The sequence below is a fragment of the Typopeltis vanoorti genome, chromosome 14 (assembly GCF_054136105.1).
Source record: "Typopeltis vanoorti isolate ZY-2024b chromosome 14, IOZ_Tvanoo_1.0, whole genome shotgun sequence".
In the NCBI taxonomy this organism is placed as follows: Eukaryota; Metazoa; Arthropoda; class Arachnida; order Uropygi; family Thelyphonidae; genus Typopeltis; species Typopeltis vanoorti.
This window is the reverse complement of record NC_143562.1, coordinates 30,349,880-30,371,252: the sequence shown is the minus strand read 5'-3', so window position 1 is coordinate 30,371,252 and position 21,373 is coordinate 30,349,880. Positions and strand designations below refer to the sequence as shown.

Here is a 21,373-nt window from a genome sequence, read left to right as displayed (position 1 = left end):
TGCCACCTGAGATTAGCTCTATACAAATGCATTCCTGGATGATGACAATGTCAAGTTCTTTCCTAATATCCTCGTTTTTAATATGATGTTGCTATTGATGCCATCTGTTCACACCCTTAATCTCTCTCAGGACTCTCATATCTGCAGTCTCTAGTCTTTGGTCAAGTGTTTTACTTCTAATCCAGCTCTCTGATCCATAAGTTAAAACAGGTTTGAACACTGTCTTGTATATAGATAATTTAGTGTTTTGACTAATTTCTCTCTTATTCCATATAAATTTATTCAGTTGATTCCTAGCATACCAGCATTGTTGATTCTGTTGTCTATTTCCATATTTAATTTACCATCTTCACTAAAAATCGTGCCTCAGTTGCTGAAATGCTTTACTTGTTCTGTAGGTCCTCCATTCACAATGCAGTTGATATTTTCAGTGCTTCTACATATTTTCATTGTTTTTGTCTTGTTATTGCTGAATTTCATACCATGTTTATTACAACAGTTATTCAATTTAGTCAGGGAATCTTGCAACTTGTAACTGATTTATTTAGAAATATAACATCATCCACATAAAGCAAAGAGTTGAGATAAACATCTCCAATTTTGATATCCGTTTTAATGTTTCTTTTCTTAATAATGTGATCCATATAGATAATGAATAACAGAGAAGATAATGTACATCCTTGTCTGACACCAGATTTAACATTAAACCATCTTCCTGTACTTCCTTCAATTCTAACTGCTGACTTACAACTCAAATAAAGACTAAGTATTGGTTAATATAATGCCCCACTGACACCATACAACTGTAGCATTTTGAATAGCTTCTCTATTGGCACCTTGTCATATGCTTTTTTAGACCTACAAAACTTAAATACAGATCTTTGTTATATTCCCATGATTTCTCATCTATTTGTCATAAAGTGAAAATCTGATCCTGACAGCCTCTATTTGCCCTGAATCCAGCTTGTTCTTCACCTAGCTAGCTTCTCTTCCACAATCCTTCTCAGCCGTTTCTCAAATATACTTGCATTAATCTTACCACGAACACTCAGTAGAGAAATACCTGTGTAATTCTCACATTCACTTTTATTATCCTTTTTATATATGGGTACTATGAGCTCTACTCCAATAATCTGGAATTCATCCCTTTGTCCAGGCCTTCTGAACTATGCAGTGCAGCCATGTAAGACATTTATACCTCCATACTTGAGCTTTTCTGGTTGAATATCATCTACTCCAGCTGCCTTTTCCACACTTCAAGCTTTTGGTGACTTTTTCTACTTCAAGTATGGATATGTATTCCTGACTGCATGCCTGTTCAGTGTTTTTTTTCCACTATGCTGTCAGTGCTGCTTGTTTCATTTAGCAATTTTTCGAAGTAATTACTCCATACTTCAAGGATATCTTTTTCTCCAGTTTTCATGTTACCTTTATCATCCTTAATTCCTTTTACAGCACTCTTTCTTCCATTTCTGAGCTTCTTCAACAACCTCCAGAATATCTTGCCACCTTCTTGATATTTATTTTCTGTGTTTTGATGATGTTTTCTCTGGAGGACACCAGAGAAAACATCATTATCAACAATAACAATGAGACTTTTCTTATTCCTTACTTCTCCTCTCCATGTGAATTTGTGCACCTTTTTGTGTTGGAACATTGTGTTAATAACCAGTCCATATCCTGAGCAGAAATTCAACAGGTATTTGCCATTATTATTAGCTTTGTCTTTTCTCCAAATTTTTCCAAAATATTTTTGTATGTTTGACAATCGCTTCCTCCTCTGCTATTTAGATATCCGACAAGGACCAACTTTTCATTTTTCATTGTGTCAATTGCTTTCTCTAAAGCCTCAAAAAAATTCCTTCGCTTCTACCTTAGTAGAACCTTCTGGGGACCATAGGTACAAATAAGTCTCATTGTTCAGTTCCACATTCTGATATTTGCATACATCACTCTACTTGAGACTGCCTTCCATTCAAGAAGATTAGCCTCGTATTTTGTGTTGAATACTATGGCTACCCCTTCCTTTCCTTGATTGTCATTGCTTGAATATAATAGTTTGCATTTATTACTCAGAAGGATCTCACCAGTTTTTGCTGTTTTTGTTTCAGTCACCCCTGTTATGTTGATCTGGTACTTATCCAGTTCCTCAGCTAGCTCCATTTCTTTGCCATTCACGCTTCTTATGTTGATAGTACCGATCTTGAACTCTGGTGATGCTGAGTTGAGGTGTGCTTTAGGATTTGCTCCAGTAGCTGACTTTTTGCTGTTTTCCCTGGCGAAAACAACGGGGACCTTGTTTAACCGGGCGACGCTCAAGCCGGCATGAAATTCTGTCATGTTGTACTATCATTTTTTGTGTTACTGTAGATTTTAGCAGAAATGGGGGGCATAATGGATGTTAGTTCTGCTGAACAACACTCATGGATATACATGCAGATGAGACATAGTGATGAAACTGATCATATATGAGAGAGTGGTGAAGAAAGTGTGTGACATGTTATTAATCAACGGAAACACTCTTCTGAACAGCATATGGAATATTTAGGAATGTTTTAGAATGAGAACAGTGTTCAGAAGTTAGTTAGAGTTGTTATTTGTACAGTAAGTAACTGGACAGGTGAAAATTAATGTCTTAGCCAAAAAAGGAGACCATGTTTTTTGGAAGCTGATGATGCTACAGAAGTTATGTGATCATGTCAGGAAAGGCTAGGAGTGAAAGTAAGTCTTAGAAGTGAGATCTGGTATTGATTGATAAGCTGAGAATTGTCAATGGCAAGGGAGAAGAACTGAGGTCTTTTTTTGCAAGGAAAAAAAAAAAGACAAAACTATGTTTAGAAAGCATTGAAGATTGTTGTGAAAAGCATTGAAAGGTTTTGTGATTAGGTAGTGTGATTAGGGCACTTATTGTATATAATCTAGAAGATGAGATGGTTGAGCACTGCAAGGTTTGTTGTATGATTAGGAGAAATGACAAGTTCAGTTGTTTATGTATTTGAGGAAGTGATGTGTGAAATAACATGTCTCTGAGAAATACCTGCATTAATAGGAAAATCACAAGAGATAACACCTTCAAGCATTACATTGAACAACCTGAAAGAAATAATAACAGAATGTTTAAATACCTTCAGCCATTTAAATTTTAGATATACTTATGTATTCATTTCTCATATTCATTAATTAATTCCATCAAGTATAGTATTATCAATATATAAATTAAATACCTTGAATTAGCAGTATACAATACAATTTATTTTCATATTATATATCTTTTGGATATTTGTTTACTAACAGTTCTCATATAGGTCTTTTAACTTTGAAGATACAAGAATTGATGAATCTTTAAGGCAGTACCTTGAAACATTTCGATTACCTGGTGAAGCTCCATTGATTTCTCTTCTTTTAGAGCATTTTTCTGAACACTGGCATGTAAGTAAAAAAAAAAAAGAGAGATGGGAAAAAACTGTCAGTAGGTATGATAAATGTTACTACATTATCTTTTCCTATTTTTATCTATTACATGTTTACTAAAATATAAATTAGAATGCATTTAATGGAAAGTTTTTTTTTTTTTTTTTTTTTTTTTCAGGCATATTCCTATTAGATTTATTTTATCCATAAGTATGCATATTGTTATTCAACTCTGGATTTTCTTAAAATTTGCAGTTGTGGTTTTAGTGGCAAAATATATTGAAATTATAATTTCAACATATTTTGTAATAATTCTGCTATAGTACATGTTGAGACTGCTATTAATATTTGTTGATTCCTCAGTTTTGATTTCAATAATCCTTTTTTGTGACAAAAAAATTGTAATTGCAGTAAAGTTGCCTTTTGTTGGAGGGAATTTTATTAAACTTGATATTGAGGATCTTTTCTAAAATTTGAGTTATCTCTATTTTGGTTTAAATCTGATGTTTTTAGACAATTATATCTATACAGCATTGAAATAATTGTTATTCCTTCCAAAAATTGAAGCTGAGCTCCGGTATCAGGAAACTTCACTTTTGGATTCTAAATTTTATAACATTGCTCTTTTGTTTTTATTGAAATTTTTTGTTCTTTTATACACTTAAAATTTAATAATTAGGATAATCATAGAAGGAACTATTTTTTCACTATTAGAATGGAGTGTTCAAGAAGGATATATCAGACAGGCTTTAAATGACTAGAGGTGAAAAATCTATTGCAGAGTAGATTGCCATGCCGTAGAGAAAAAATGTGACTGCTGTTTGCAAAGCTCACATCTACAAGAAAAAAAAAGAAAAAATCACTGTTGTTTCCTCACTGTTACCAAGTGAATTTTTTCAGGAGATAAACATCTCTAAAGTGCTATCTCATTCTTCCCCCCCTCCCCCCCCCCAAAAAAAATATATATATATTTCTTTCTCTCAAAACTAAAGTAATGAGAAATAATTCTAAAAATTTTAAGGTGAGAAAACTCAATAGTTATTTCAAAGAATGGGTTACTATAAGAAATAGATAGTCGAAATAGCTTTATGTTCTCTTTTTTGAAACTGGTTATACATCTGACTTTGTACTGATTCTTTTATAAATTTCAAGCAATTTAAATGCTTTTGCAACAGATCCTTTTAACTTTAGCTTTTGTTTCAGGATTTTTAGGTAAAGTCTAATTGATACTTGAGATTTCACTTTGGTAATCTTGCAACCTTTCTGTATGGCTCTGCTAGGAAATTAAAACACTAAAAAATACTAAAACACTGTGAAATTGAAGGAAATATTTAGTTGGGAATTGTTGCAAACAACAAAGCTGTAAAGGTTAAAATTCAAATTTCTTATTTGCTTATTTCATGAGCCTCGGGTTGACTAAGCTATCTTTGCTGAAACTTTGATGTGATGCTGCTCCATCTTCATCTGGCTCTTTTTCATATGAGTTTGATATTATTAAGTTGGATAGTATACAGGAGCATATGGACTCTGACTTTTAATCAGATTTCTTTTTATTTGTGAGGACTCCTATAATGATCAGTTTTGCTTGAATATAAAGACTTTAAGATCATTGAATCTTGTTCTTTTCATTGATAGTTCCGGATGACTTTAGGTAGATTAACTGAGAGGATCTCTTTAGATAGACAATCATCTGAGATACACTTTTAAATTAAAAATAAAATAATATTTTATTTTTAACAGTATCTTTGAAGGCAGTATCTCAGTATCTCTGAATATTTGATATAATGGGTCTCTTGGCATGTAAATTTCAAGCATCCAATAGAAATGAATCTACTACTCAGTGGTCTGCTTACGATGCATATTACTCATACATATAAAAACAGAGGTTGTCACTACATCACTTCATTCTTGTATATTATCTTACTCGGTAGGTTAGTTACATCTTCAGGATGTCGCGTCATCCTTGTTTAGATGATTCTTTGAGATGATAGGTTGTTGGATGACTTGAACCCCCAGACAGCCAGAGATGAAGGTAGCATGTTAGCTTATTCTATCATACACCACAATACCAAATTTTACTCTACTTCATCACAAACTGCACAAGTTATACCACATTTCTAAGCTGTTTTAGATATCTAATATAGATAGATAGACTAGCTGAAATAGATATGGATAAGTAGTCTGGTATGTAATGCATAATAGGAGAAAAATTTTGCAGTTGTTTTACTTGAAAGTATATCAAGCTTGGCTGTAACTGCTGTTAAGTATTTGAACCAAAGTCTACCCATAACTCTAGTTTAATTACTTTTATGCATAGCTTAGTTTTTTCCTATTTGTCTCATGTGCCTGATAACTTACTTGCTGGGAACTTTCCGTATGATTTTTTTCTAATTTTTATGTATTTATTTATTTTTAACCTCCATGTCTGCCTATTTAACTTGCTTCCACCACAAAGTTCTGATTTTGCTTTCTTTGTAGACAACTTTGCTACATGCCTTTCCTACTGAATTAATGTGCCTTCAGATTTTGCCATTGGGTTTCTCAAGTTTGCTTCTTGTTTTCAAACTTTTTTTTTCCCATCTTGTAAATTACGTGGAAGACTTAAGATATGCAGATGATGTAGTGGTGATGGCAGAAAGCGAAAATGGATTACAACATATTGTTTTCAAAGAATTGAAAACTCTTGTAAAGTTTTCAATTCTTTGAACTATGGACTAAGGATTAACACAAAGAAGACCAAGATAATTAGCAAAAAAATAGGAGATAATGTAAAGATAAGCTGTGGAGGAAAGATTTTATAAGAAGTGTAAAGATTTCAATATTTCGGCATTTATGGAAATGAAGAGAATTTTAATAAACAAGAATATTAAAATAGGTGTTAGAATTGGAATAGTTAAAGCAACAGTTTGGAGTATTGCAAGTTATGGAAGTGAGTCATGAACACTCAGAAAGAGAGAGATATGGAAAGAATTAATGCATTGGAAATGTGGTGTTATAGAAAGATGGAAAAGATTAGGTATACAGCGAGAATATCAAATCAAGAAGTTTTAAGAAGAGTTGGGATGGAAAGAACACTGCTCAAGAATATTATACAAAGAAAGACCATATTTGCAGGACATCTTCTGAGAGGTTCTTTGGGACACCTGACAAGAACTATATTACAAGGGAAAGTTGAGGGGAAGAGAAGATGTGGAAGACTAGAGAGTGGTTCAGTGACATCGTGGAATGGACTGGTTTAAGAATGATGGAGGCGACAGATAGGAGAATTGGAGAAGAGCTGCTCATCTGCTGCAACCCTCTTGCCTAGAGGATGCTACCGGACGACGATGAGCATACAATTCACCTCTGAAAGCTGATTGTCTTCGATTCTTTTTAAATATTTTGTATGTATTTTCTTTTTAATATGTTACTCATGTTTATTCTGCTTTAAAATGAAAGTCGATCGCCTCCTATTTCAGATTGTGAAATAGGTGGTGACCAATGTGAAAATATTACTATTAACACTAACACAGGCAATAAAACTTTTCCATTACTTATTTCTTAGATTCATGTGAATTTATGAACATCTTGATGCTAGAACATATTGCAGTTAATGACTAACCCATATTCTGAACAAAAATCTAACAAGTTCTTGCCATTGTTATCAGTTTTACTGTTTATCCCTTGTTTTTCTAAAACATTTCTCTGTCTGGGATGCATTTCTTACTCTGCTGTTTAGGTATCTGAGAAGGAAAAGCTGTTTTGTTTTCCTTTATGTCAAAAAATTCCTATGTTTTTTCTCTACTACATCGGTTCCCAACTGATACATGCTGAGCCGTTCGGGGCTACATGAAAAATAATCAGTAATGGCAAAAAAACAAGTAAAGTAAACTATTTTACATTAAGATAGGCAATGAACAAAAGTGTCAGTATTTAAAAACAGCTGTTTTAAAAACAAGGGGTATAATTTATAGAAATGGGTTTAAAAGGGGAACCACTGCTCTACTAGAACACTTTGAGACCATAGGCACAAATAGATCTTATTGTCCAGTTTTCCATTTTAAAATTGTCCCCATCATTCTTACTTGAAATGCCTGTCTTTCCATGATTTTTTTTTTAATATAACATTATTTAAAAGTATCTATTTTTCCAAATTGGTAACACACTAGTTTTGTTGGTTTCATATTTCTATAATTCACCTGCTTGCTCTACCTTTATTCCATTGATGTTTCTGATGTTGATGATACATTCTTTTAATTCTGTCGAGTCTAAAGTTGCTTTACTATTTAACCTTTCACTGTTCATCCTGGTTTGCTGCTGAGAAACAGTGAGAGTGTTGTCTGAGTAAAATCCAGCTGGCATAACCTTAGTTCATGTTGTATTGTCATATTTCATTGTGCTTTAAGACAGTACGAATACAATTTTATTAGTTGAGTTCCAAATTGCCAGTCCATCTTCATGCATTCATTCATTCAATTATTGCTTCCTTTCTACATTGACAGTGCACAATTACAAGACATAATATTAGACTTCTACAATATGGCTAAAAATCTTGCATGAATTCAAAAGCTTCAATGATTTTAAAGTAAGCTTAGTTTATTAATATAGATATTTAATTTTTTAATTTTCATAAAATTTTCAGTAATTAATGCATTTATAGTAATTTTTATAGATGCTTTTGTTGCAATTTATTATAAAGAAGTGAAATTTCAGCTTAATTAAATATGAAACATATTGTACTATGTTAACTTTTTTAGCTTATTTAATGAATGTTTAAATAATAGATCTGAGATCGAATATACTTATCTGATTTTTTCATATATATATATATATCAGTGGCGTTGCGTACCCATTTAGGTTGGGTGTGCTGTCATGTGGCTTATGGAGCCTGCGCTACAAAATGCACATCGATTCGACTGTATGATTGCATTTTTATTGATGTATGAAAGTTTTAAGAGTGCACGGTGCATCAATGCTCATCTTAATTGGTCCAGTGCAATTAATTGTAGGATAAGTTTAATGCATTAAGTTATCAATTAATATAATTTTGGTTGCTTAAGGATCAAAGCTGTATAACTAAGGAGACCTCCACATAGCCTTTAAAGGAATGCGGAGAACGGACCAGGGCTTCTGACCGAATATCCACTCCTCACCTTCTCATGGTGCACCCTGTTGGGTATCTGCTTGGATACTAAACGAACGAGGATGGGCTGGCAATTTGGGATTTAGCCGACCAAATTGTATTCTTATTGGTTAAGCCAATATAGAAAATGATGGTACAACATGACAAAATTTCATGCCGGCTTGGGCGTTGCTCAGTTAAACAAGGCCCCCCCCCGTTGTTTTTGCCGGGGAACCAGGGCAAACATTGAAAAGTCAGCTACTGGAACAAATCTGAAAGCACACCCCAACTCAACATCACCAGAGTTAAAGATTGGTACTATCAACATAAGAAGCGTGAATGGCAAAGAAATGGCGCTAGCTGAAGAATTAGATAAGTACAGATCGACATAATAGGGGTGACTGAAACAAAAAAGACAAAAACCGGTGAGATCTTTCTGAGCAATAAATACAAAATGTTTTATTCAGGAAATGACATTCAAGGAAAAGAAGGAGTAACCATAGTATTCAACACAAAATACGAGCTAATCTTCTTGAATGGCAGGCAGTCTCAAATAGAGTGATGTGGGCAAATATCAGAATGGGGAATTGGACAATGAGACTTATTTGTGCCTATAGTCCCACAGAAGGTTCTACTAAGGTAGAAGTAGAGGAATTTTTTGATGCTTTAGAAAAAGCAACTGACACAATGAAAAATGAAACGTTGGTCCTTGTTGGGGATCTAAATAGCAGAGTAGGAAATGATTGTCAGACATACAAAAATATTTTGGGAAAATTTGGAGAAAAGAGCAATGCCAATAATAATGGCAAATACCAAATCAGGACATGGACTGGTTATTACTAACACCATGTTCCAACATAAAAATGTGCACAAATTCACACGGAGAGAAGAGGCAAGGAATAAGAAAAGTCTCATTGACTATGTTATTGTTGATAGTGATATTTTCTCTCTGGTGCAGGACACCACAGTGTACAGAGGATTTGAAATTGAAAGCGATTACTATTTAGTCTTGAGCAGGATAAAATTGAATTTCATACTGAAAAGAATGACATGTAAGAAAGTTTTAAAGCGAATAAAAGTTGAGAAGCTCTCAGATGTGAACTATCGATTAAAATACACAAAGATTATTGAAGAAAAAATGAAAGAGTTTGAGAACAGGAACCAGGAACCAAACCTTGGAGATTCATTGGCAAGCCTTGAAGAAAACCCTGATAGATTCAGCCAGATAGGCATGTGGTGAGGTTGTCTACAAGGATAGAAAAATCAGAACTCCATGGTGGACACTGGAAGTTAAAGAGGCAGTGAAGGAAAAGAAGAAAGCATATCAAAAGTTCCTGCTAAATAAGTCAGCTTGTTCTCTTAGAGAATACAGAGACAAATGTAAGAAAGTGAAGCACTGTGTAAAACTATCTAAACAAAAGTCATGGGAGGACTTTGGAGAACATAGAAAATAAATATCAAAAAGTGGTAAGATATTCTGGAGGTTGTTGAAGAAGCTTAGAAATGGAGGAAAGAGCTGTAAAAGGAGTTAGAGATGATAAAGGTGACATGAAAACAGGAAAAAGGTATCCTTGAAGTATGGAGTAATTACTTCGAAAAATTGCTAAATGAAACAAGCAGTGAGAGCAGAGTGGTGAAAAACACTCAACAGGCATACAGTCATAGAAAAATCCATCAAAGGCTTGAAATGTGGAAAGGCAGCAGGAGTAAATGATATTCAACCCGAAATGCTGAAGTATGGTGGTATAAAAGTCTTACAGTGGCTGCACTGCATAGTTCAGAAAGCCTGGACAGAGGGACGAATTCCTGATGATGGGAGTAGAGCTCTAATAGCACCATATATATTTTCACTATATAATTTAAGGAAATTACAACGTACTAGGATATACATTAAAATAAATTTTAATATATTTCAATATTTCGGCAACGTCACGTTGCCATTTTCAAGAAGTTAAGTACAAGAGACGTGCACACAGGCACAACAAAACAGTAAGTGAGGAAGAAGTAGGAAGCTATTATTTCTCCTAAAGTCCTGATTGTACCCTCTAGCGGGCAATTGGTATTCTTGGGCGATTGGGCTGAAGGTCTTCTGATGTAGGTTTCCCAAATTTGAAGAAGTCTCATGCAGCCAAATTTGTTGAGGTTTGGATCGTTTCTTAGGGGTGAAGCTGATTCCATGAAAAGCCTGTCATATCTGTATTTGCTACGGTGTATTATCCTGGCTTTCTTCCATCGTATTCTATGGCAGGTATCCAGCGCATAGTCAGCAAGACCAGAGTGGCTGTATTGGTGAAAACGGATGTAGTCCTTGTGTTCTGAAATTCTGATATTTGCTGTCCTGCCTGTTTGGCCAAAGTAGGACAGCTTATAGCTGCAAGGGACCTGGTATACACCAGGTAGGTTTGAGGGGGGCAGGTTGGTCTTTAGTAGAGCGGATAAGGGATGCCAATTTTTTATATGGTCTGTAACAAGAAGTTATGTTTTATTAAGATTTTTGTGATTTTTTTCGAGGTGCCTCGGATGTAGGGTATGGTAATGGATTTAGAGTTATCCTTGTTGTGAGGGGGGGGGGGAGGTTGTGGTTTACTGGTTTCAATATTTTTTGGATTTTTTTGGGGGGGGTAGCTATTGGCTGAGAAAGTGTTGAGAATGTGGTTTAGTTCTGTGGTTAGGGCATTGTCATTCGAACAGATAAGTTTAGCCCTGTTGTGTAGTGTCTTAATGACTCCATATTGTTGTGAGGAGGGGTGGTGGGATTGTTGGTGAATGTATCTGCCTGTATGGGTGGGTTTTCTATATACTGAGAAAACCAAGGTTCCATCAGGCTGGCGGGTGACTAGTGTGTCTAAGAAAGGAATGCAGTTGTTTTTTTCCTCTTCCAGGGTGAATTTGATTCTGGGGTGTTGGTTGTTTAAGTGTGTTAAGAAGGAGAGGAGTGCATCAGAGCCATGTGGCCAAATAGCGAATACATCTACATAGCGAAGCCAAACGGCTAGTTTTTGTGGGGCAGAGTTTAAGGCTTTCTCTTCAAAAGTCTCCATATAAAAGTTGGCCAAGGGTGGGGAGAGTAGAGAACCCATGGCTGTCCCCTTTATTTGTTTGTGGAATTTTCCTTGCCAAACAAAATAGCCTGAGTTCATTGTGAACTGAAATAGCGCTGTGATATCGAGAGGAAATTTAGCTTGGATTAGCTCTAAGGATTCTTTGAGTGGGACATTAGTAAATAAGGAGGAGACATCAAAACTGACCATTATGTCAGTGTGTTTGAATGTAAGGTTTTCTATGCTGGCTTTGAAGTGGGCTGAGTTTTTTATGTATGAAGATGTGTTGCCAGTATAGTGTGAGAGAGCTTTGGCCAAATGTTTAGCTAGTTTGTATGTTGGGGAATCAATGCCATCCACTATGGGATGTAATGGCACATTTTCCTTGTGAATTTTTGGGAGTCCATAAATACGGGGGGGGGGTATGGAGTTATATGGTTTTAATTTGTTAGTGATTTTCCACAGGCCAAGAAGTGACCTTTTTAAGGAGGCTGTGGAGTTTTCTAATTTGTGAGTTGGTGGGATTGTACTCGATAGGGAGGTAAGTGGCCTGATCTAACAATAGAGATTTCAGCTTATCTGTGTAATCCTTTTGGTTAAGCAATACTGTGGCATTCCCTTTGTCAGTTTTGGTGATTATTATTTTCTTGCTTTTCTTTAATTCTAATAGAGATTTAATTTCTTTACTGGGCATGTTGGTTTTAGGTGGTTTAACTTTGGTCAGAACACAAGCTACATCCAGTCTGATGTCATTGGCGATGTGGCTTGGAAATGTGTCGAATCCCGAATTCAATTCGTATCAGGATATCCTCAGAAGGTATTCTTCTGGGCGCAATGGCGAAGTTGTGGCAACGTGCGAGGGCATCGAGTGCTTCAGGTTTCACACTAAGTGACGACAGGTTAACTACCGTTTCGGTAGGAAGTTGCGGTTTCGAGATCGCGTCCTTTTTTAACTTTTCAAATTTTTTGATGTGTCGATCTCGTACTTTTTTAAATTCTTTCTCCGCTGCAGTGCACGAGATGTCGTATAAAATCGACCAAATTTCGTGCCTTAAGGTACTTGAAAAGTCATCTTTGAGTGCTTGTATAGCTGAGTTAGCTTCACTCAGGAAACGGTGAATGGCAGCAATTTGTTCTCTGAGTAAGGCTTGGCTGGCACAGTTATAAATACGAAGTGCCTTTTGCGAAGAGAAATGGTGCTTAAATTTCACACAGTTAGGGATTACCTGGTTATCCCGGCAGCGCTTCAGGAAGGCGAGACGATTCAGTTGTCTTGATAGCTTCAACTTTAATTTACCATAATGGCTTGCTTTACATGCGATAACATCTCCGTGGATAATCGTAATTCTTGTGGAAAGGCTTAGACGTTGGTTATGCATTTTCACTATATAATTTAAGGAAATTAACGTACTAGGATATACATTAAAATAAATTTTAATATATTTCAATATTTCAGCAACATCACGTGCCATTTTCAAGAACTTAAGTACAAGACACGCACACGCAGGCACAACAAAACAGTAAGTGAGGAAGAAGTAGGAAGCTATTATTTCTCCTAAAGCCCTGATTGTGCCCTCTAGCGGGTAATGTTGGTATTCTTGGGCGATTGGGCTGTAGGTCTTCTGATGTAGGTTTCTCAAATTTGAGGAAGCCTCATGCAGCCAAATTTGTTGAGGTTTGGATCGTTTCTTAGGGCTGAAGCTGATTCCATGAAAAGAAACGATCCAAACTTCAACAAATTTGGCTGCATGAGACTTCCTCAAATTTGGGAAACCTACATCAGAAGACCTTCAGCCCAATCGCCCAAGAATACCAACATTGCCTGCTAGAGGGCACAATCAGGACTTTTGGAGAAATAATAGCTTCCTACTTCTTCCTCACTTACTGTTTTGTTGTGCCTGCGTGCACGTGTCTTGTACTTAAGTTCTTGAAAATGGCAACATCTAAACCTTTCCACGAGAAGCACCATATATAAAAAGGGAAATAAAACTGAATGTGAGAATTACAGAGGTATTTCCCTACTGAGTGTTCCTGGCAAGATCTATGTAAGTATACTTGAGAAATGCTTGCGAAGAATTGTGGAAGAAAAGCTTGGTGAAGAACAAGCTGGATTCAGGCAAAATAGAGGCTGTCAGGATCAGATCTTCACTTTACAACAAACAGTTGAGAAAGCATGGGAATATAACAAAGATCTTTATTTAAGTTTTGTCGATCTGGAAAAGACATATGACAAGGTGCCAAGAGAGAAACTATTCAATACGCTACAATTAAATGGTGTCAATGGGACATTATATCAAGCAATACTTAGTCTTTATTTGAGTTGTAAGTCAGCAGTTAGAATTGAAGATAGTACAGGAAGATGGTTTAATGTTAAATCTGGTGTGAGACAAGGATGTACATTATCCCGTGTTATTCATTATCTATATGGATCACATTATGAAGGAAAGTGGTATGATTTTTAAATATTGTCATATAATATGTGCAGAAATTGGAAAAAGTAATCACCTGGGAAATTATTATTTTTTCAGATTGAACCAAAGAAAGGCTGAAATAACTTGTTTTACTTACTTATACACAGGTTCCAACCTCATTCAACTATAATTATGTGATGCACGAAAGCCCTGGCAGAAAATGAGACATCCTGTACATCGCGAACACTGTCTTCCATCGCAAATATTGGCCAAAAAAAAAGTTATAAATTATTTATTTAAATTATAAATATGTATTAAAAACTTGTCTATATCATCACTGTCATAAACATGTCAGCACACTTTATGCACGTAAAACAGATGAACCTCAGAAAACAAAAACAGCAACTCATGACTAAAGAAAATGTTGAATAGGATTGCTTCACACAACCAATCACAGCCACTAACGACTTCTGGTGCTTTTGTCTCAGTGCACATCCTGCCTCACCTTCTGGACTGTTTAACACCACTGGAACGCTAAGGATTTGACACCCTGCATTCCAGTGGTGTCAAACTAGGGTTACCATACGTCAGCATTTATGCGGACATTTCTGCATTTTGTAATGAAAATATCTGTCCGCATACATTTTCGAAAAACCCCATTTTGTCCATATTTCTTTGAGAGCATTTTAGATTTTTTCCCCAGGTGTTTCTCCTGTGTTGGTAACATTGCTCAAACAAGAATGCAGGAGGTTAGTTATATTATATTATAGAACAATTGAATCAGTAATCGAATCGAATTGCACTTTTAGGTATCCGCACTCGTTTTTTTTTTTCAACTTTTTGCTCTTTCTTGCTGGTGCTGGCATCACGTTAATGGTGTTACTACGTGCTTAGTTCTATGATAGTGGTGGTGTTTGAAAAGATGCAACAGTTTAATGAATTTTCCTGTTTTAAGTGGCTAGGTCTTAAAGAACTCTCCTTGGAAAGTGTAGAAGAATGTATACACTTGATGGAGCGTGGGGTGCAAGTTGATGCAAATGTTTTGACCAATTTTCCAACTTGAAGAGATTTATTGCTTCATATGATGGAAAAGAAGTGTCAAGTAAGAAAAAATGGTGTGACTACATTGAATTCTGCAAGAGTGAAGAACAGTACAATGAAATTGTAAAGATGGCTCAGTTTCTGTTTGTAATTCCAGTCACATTGCCAATGTTGAAATGGTTTTTTCATTAATTCAAGCTCAGTGGACCAAGGAAAGAAATAGACTTACCATAGAATCTGTGAAAGGACTTGCTATAGCTAAATTTAATTACAGACAGTTTACAAATAAAAAATATGTTCGACTATTTGTGTGAAAACAAAGAATTGCTGAAGAAAATTAGGTCTACTGAAAAATATGCATGGGCTGCAAAGTAATGTATGTAGTGTGATAAGTCTAATTCTTTTTTCATGTAGGCCTACATCTTGTTTCTTAAGACGTATGATGACACTTAAAATCTCATATTTTTGTGTGTTCTAATAGGCATACTCATCACATCTAATTAATGAAAGCTTACAAAGGTAAAGATTTCAAACATATGTATTTATTTTTGTGTTAGATGTTTGTGTCCGGAACGAGTTGGTCAGGCGATGCGGGTGTCAGCATTTTGGCATTTCAAAATATGGTAACCCTATGTCAAACAGACTTCTGCATGTCTGTTTAAAGGGTTCAAAGGTGTCTGCATTTGTTACTGCACACCTGGGCTATTAATGCGAAGGTGATGCAATGTTTATGTGTCAGACTGTCTTCTTCAATAAGCATTAGTATATTGTGTTTAATTTTAGGAATCACACGAAACCAGGAACCAATTACAGTAATCTTTAACAGGAATAAATGTAAAAATACAATATGGATGATATTGTACACCCAGCATATTCACCCCTGATATATATATGTATATGTTTAATAGTTTTAATGACTTAAAACACAGAGATAATTAAGAATAAAAGTTTAATAAGGACACAACTAGTTTCATTGGTAAGCCAACTTCATCAGGTGTCAAAGCACAAAGTTATATACAAAAAGACCGACAGAAACATTACACACTTACAACAACAGAGCTTTCAAAAACTGTAGTTAAGTTTGAATTGGAGGCCGCCAACACCAAATAGACTGGAATCTAACTTCTAATATTCACAAATGTTACGATGAACTTGAAAGACGTATCCTGGAGTCAAACGAAATCACCCTCAATTCTTCCCACATGAAGAGCAACCTTAGTTACAATTTTCCAGACTCTCATAGCTCTGCTATTCAGTATTGGCATTCTCACGAGATCACACGCATGCATATAAATGGAGCTAGAACTGAAGCGTGGAATCCAATTCAAACTTAACTACAGTTTTTGAACAGATTAACGTGTTGAACAGATTATTTTATTAATTACTAATAAAATAAAACTTGATGTTTCGACCCCTGTATCGAGGTCATCATCAGAAGAATACAAGTGTATAAGGAACCAAGCTACATGCTCTAGCCCTGTATACCGGTAAACTAAATCTACGTGATTAATTAATCCTTTTCCCTAGCCTGACCTCTTGTGATAAAAAATGAATAAATAAATAAATAAATAAAAATTAAAAAAAATAAAAAAACTTTTGTTATAAAAAATAAAAATAGGAAACTTTGTTTACATTTCTCTCGGTTCTAGTCATTCAATCTTTTTATAAATAAATAAATATATATATATATATATATATATATATATATATATATTTAAACAACAAATAGTTAAGTTAATAATGACCTGAGAGGTGAGAAGTATGTAGGAGGATATGAAAGAGTTACCGAAGAAGTGAAAAAGGAAAGTGAGAATGTGAAGTTTGTGAGTCTGCTACCATGCTATGATAGAGGCAAACTGACAAGAAGAGGAAAGATAGCTAATGAATCTATACGCAGATTATGCACAAGAAATATGTAGAATTTGAAGACCTGTGGCCCGAGTTTGATGGATGTAAAGATTTGTAGAATGTGGATGGACTGTACTTAAATGAATTTGGAGTTAGATGTCTAGAGAGAGTTTTGTTCACTGAGAGTGTGGTAGCACAAAGTCAGGAAAACTAAAGAAATTTGGCAGATGAGTGTGTGTGAAAGGTACTCATGGAGGAAATAAGTGTGAGAATGACCAACTAGTGCAGAATCTATTCTTTCAAGCAAAAATATTGAATAGGGTAGTCAATTCAGGAAGTAAAGGTGGTTGAGAGCCTACAGAGATGCTGTAGGAAGTGTCAGGAACAAGAGGAAGGGAGGAGTTTTTGGCATTGGTTAGTGAAACTTTGTCAAACGTTATAGGTGTTAGTGAGACTTGGCTAACAGCAGATGATATGGATACAGGAATAAAATGTAATGAATTTAGCATTTTCATGAAAGATAGAGTAGACAGGCGAGGTGATGGAGTATTGCTGATGATAACAGATGAATTGCAGAGAACAAGAGTAGGAGTCAGTTGTACAGATTGTAGTTCTTTTGAGTCACTTTGATGTGAGATTGAGGCCACTAGGACAAGATATAAAATATATCGCTGCTATAGGCCAGGGGGTTGCCAGTGATGATGACATGCATCAGTAGATTAGTACAATGAGTGCAAGTTGAGTAATTGATATGGGGGAACTTCAACTTTGGAGATATAGATTGGAAGATGGCAGGAGGGAAATGGAATTTATACACTTGCTGAGAGATAATTATTTGAAGCAGAATGTCATGGAGGGGACTTGGGGTACAGAAGACCTGTCCATAACCAAGGTGAATATCCCATTGATTGGAGAAAGTGTTTATTTGTTCTTGATTTGGGAGATAGCAAGGAGACTACAAGGCATACAGTTATGATACACTTAGGTGGCAGTTTGAAGTAGTACCCATGGCATAAAGATCTGCAAGGGATGTTCACAGTCCATGGGAGGAGGGGGATGGTCAAGGGATATCTGGAGGAAGCAGTATCACACTGTATACCCAAAGTCAGGAGGGCTACATGGATGAGTAATATCATTTAGTATGTGCTGCAAACAAAGAAAATGTTGTGGAAGCTATATATATATATATATATATATATATATATAAGGAGAAAGGTGAACAATTTACTTGCTCATGAACAGTACAAGGATCAGGAAAGAAATGTGAACCAGCATGATAAAGAAGGTAAAATGAGATTATGAGAAGAAATTTGCTGAACAGATGACAGAAAATCCCATGGAGCTTTTTTGTTATGTGACAAGTAGGAGGAAGCATGACTATGGAAGAATAACTTTAACGAGTGCAGATGGTAGAGAGGTAATAGAGGCAGATGAAATTGTTGAGCTACTGAGTGATCATTTTACAAGGGGATGTCATATTGTTATGAAAGAGGTGACATGGACTGATGTGAAAACAGAGGTTGAAGAATTGGAAGGGTGGGGGAGGGTTACTTAGTATATTGCAGAATCTGAATGCAAATACAGTTATGGATTGGATAGGATATTGGCCTGCTTTTTACGAGAATGTGGAGAAGAAACTGACAATGCCTTTGACTATGCTGTTTAATTTAAGTCTTGGTTCTGGCAAAGTCTCCAGACAGTGGAAGCAGAGGAAAATAATTCCTTTGCTTAAAGGAGGATGTAAGTCTGTGGTTTGCAAATTATAGACTAATTAGTACCTCAGAATGGGTGGTAAAAGTACTGGAAAAGTTGGTCAAAAAGAGAATTCAGGAATGGGTGGATAAAAATATAATACTCTTTGAGGGGCAGCATGGCTTTGTGAAGGGTTGGTCATCTTAGTAATCTGTTAACTTTTTATAATAGAGTGAAAGGGAATGGGTTCATGATGATACTGCTGGATTTTGCAAAGGCATTTGACAGGATACTATATGGAACTCTGTTATGCAAACTGTAACAAATGGGGGATGGATATGAAACTGGTGATATGGATAAAAGGGTGGCTGATGGAGCCCAATGCCAAAAAGTAATATATGGAGATGCAGAATCAAAATTCAAGTGACTGACTAGTGGTGTTGTAAAAATAATCATAATTTAAAATTCGGAATATTTTTACATATTGTTTATGTTAGTATGTTTATTAGTTTTGTTTTCATATCACGCATTGTCAGCACTTGCGATGTGCCTGTTATGGAAATTGTTTTGTCAAAAGTGATATGTAAAGCAGTTAAAAAGTTTAGGTACTTACCGGATTTAAATAGTTGTATTACTTTAAAAATTTTTATAGTAGTTTAAAATATTAAGTTTTATGTTTTATGAAGATATTCTCTTGTCGCTAATGGAAACAACCGTGTCAGCCATTATACAGTATTTAGTTTCTCGCTTGCCATTTTCAAGGAGTGCGCATGCTCGCTGAGAAGTTTGATGTGTGATTGACAGCTGACAAGGAAAGTGTTCGGTATCTGAATTACAGAAATAAACGAGAGCATTCGGAAGGAATTTAGAACACAGGCCTGCAGATATCTAGATTCGGAGGAATTTGAGTTTTTTTATGTGACAGTCGGAAGAAAATTAATAGCATATTCCGAAAAGGGGATCGTGGAACTATCAAGTTTAAAGTGGAATAAGTATTGATAAATAAAAGGGAAATATTGCTTTAGGCATTTTAAAAGGAATATTGGAGGAAACGCTAATTGAGAGATTTATAGTTGGTTCTGAAAAGGGAATCGTAGAACTGTAAGTTTTTTTTAAAGTGGAAGAGACTGTCAATAAGCATAAGTGAATAAAAGAAGAAGTTGCTATTTACATTCTAAAGGAATGTTCGTGGAAACGCTAATTGAGAAGATTCATCTGTATTAAGGATGCCGGATCTAACTATATTTCTACTAAAAAGAGACAGAATTGAGTCAGGAAGAATTAAATGTGTGCTACATGAGTGAAGAAAAAGGAGCCTGTGAAAATGAAGAATAAAGTCATATCTTCGGAAAAGGGCCTTGACAGAAAGAGAAACTGGCTATGAACATTTTGTCATTGTGCAAACAAAGTGTTTAAAAGGCCTTGGATCCAATTAATTTGTAGTTAGTTATGTAATATTTGTTTGAAGTGTATATATATATTTTTTTGTTATATTAAATGTGTTTATTTTGTATTTTGGTCTTGAGTCAGTGATTTATTTGGATTCTGAAAGAAATAGTAAAAAAGAGGTCATTGCACCAATCGGAGTGAACCCTTGTGCATATATAGGTACACTCGGAATTAAAAAAATAATTGTTAGAAACAGAGATCATCTCTATGGTAGGATTAATATTATGATAATATCCTTTCTATATAAACATCCTTAAATTAACAGTGTGCTTTAAGGCTCTCTGTTTGGACCATTGCTGTTTAATTTGTTCATATATAATATAGGGAATAATATTAAGGGAGATATTCAGTTGTTTACTGATGATGCAAAGTTAGGGGTAATAGTTGATCTTGGTGATGTAGAAAGCTTGCAAAATGATTTTTAAATAGGCTGATGATATAGGCAAAACATAATGGATGTCAATTTAATGTGGAAAAGTGTAAAGTCATGCATTTTGGGATACAAAGATAGCTGTATACCACATTGATGAAACTAGGGATTTGAGTGTATTAATAGATGGAGAGCTGAAGTTTATAGGGCATATTGCTGTAGTAGCCAGGATAGCTCATAGAATTACTTGGTTATTGAAGAACACACTAATAAGCAGAGATAAGGGAGTTATCATTTCTCTTTTTATTGTTTCTTGATATGACAACATCTGGATTACTTTGCTCAGGTGTGGTTACCTGGGTTTCTTGGGGGATGAGAATGTGGTTGAGAGGATCCAGAGGTGGGTGGTCTGTGGAATGTTTCCTATGAGGATAGATTGAGGGTTTGATATAGGATTAATGCAGGGGAAAATGTTTCAGTGCTTACTAGAGGGGGCAGAATAAGAAGTCATCCATGGAAGTTGAGTAAGAATGTGGTTAATAAGATTAGAGGATTAAATTTTTTGCTTGGCGAGTAGTGAATGAATGGAATGGTTTGTCTGAGTCAATTGTGAGTGCTTTGTCTGTGAATGGTTTCAAGGAGAGGTACGATAGTTATTCTGTTGATAGTTTGGGGTCTCCCACAATGAGTCTTAGGACCCCCATGGATGTGCTCATGCAACAGTAATAATAAGTTTGTTGATAATAGTTTGAATGTCTGTCTACAGTTAATCCTTACTGTGGCATACTTTGATAATCAAAGGAATAGTTCCTTATTGTAGAAAGTGTAATATAGCGAATTTACCTTTAAAATGGCATTATTGAATATGGTCCCAAGATTTCTCAGTAGTTATAGTGAGTAAATATGAAGCTGTTTGCTATAATAAAAGATGGCTGAATGTGATTTGAGGAATAGTTAAATTTCCTGTAATATTGCTTGTGAATATTAATAGTTTCATATCTTCCTTAAA

At 35.3% G+C, this 21,373-nt stretch overlaps 1 protein-coding gene across 1 annotated transcript in view; it reads left to right on the top strand.

Moving 5' to 3' along the window:
• garz (Sec7 domain-containing protein garz) overlaps window positions 1-21,373 on the top strand; it is a 405,451-nt gene that overhangs the window by 173,891 nt on the left and 210,187 nt on the right. Inside the window, exon 15 of the mRNA XM_090404320.1 lies at window positions 3,306-3,429. Within this exon, the coding sequence (XP_090260446.1) occupies window positions 3,306-3,429 (124 nt within the window). The remainder of the gene's footprint in view (window positions 1-3,305; window positions 3,430-21,373) is intronic.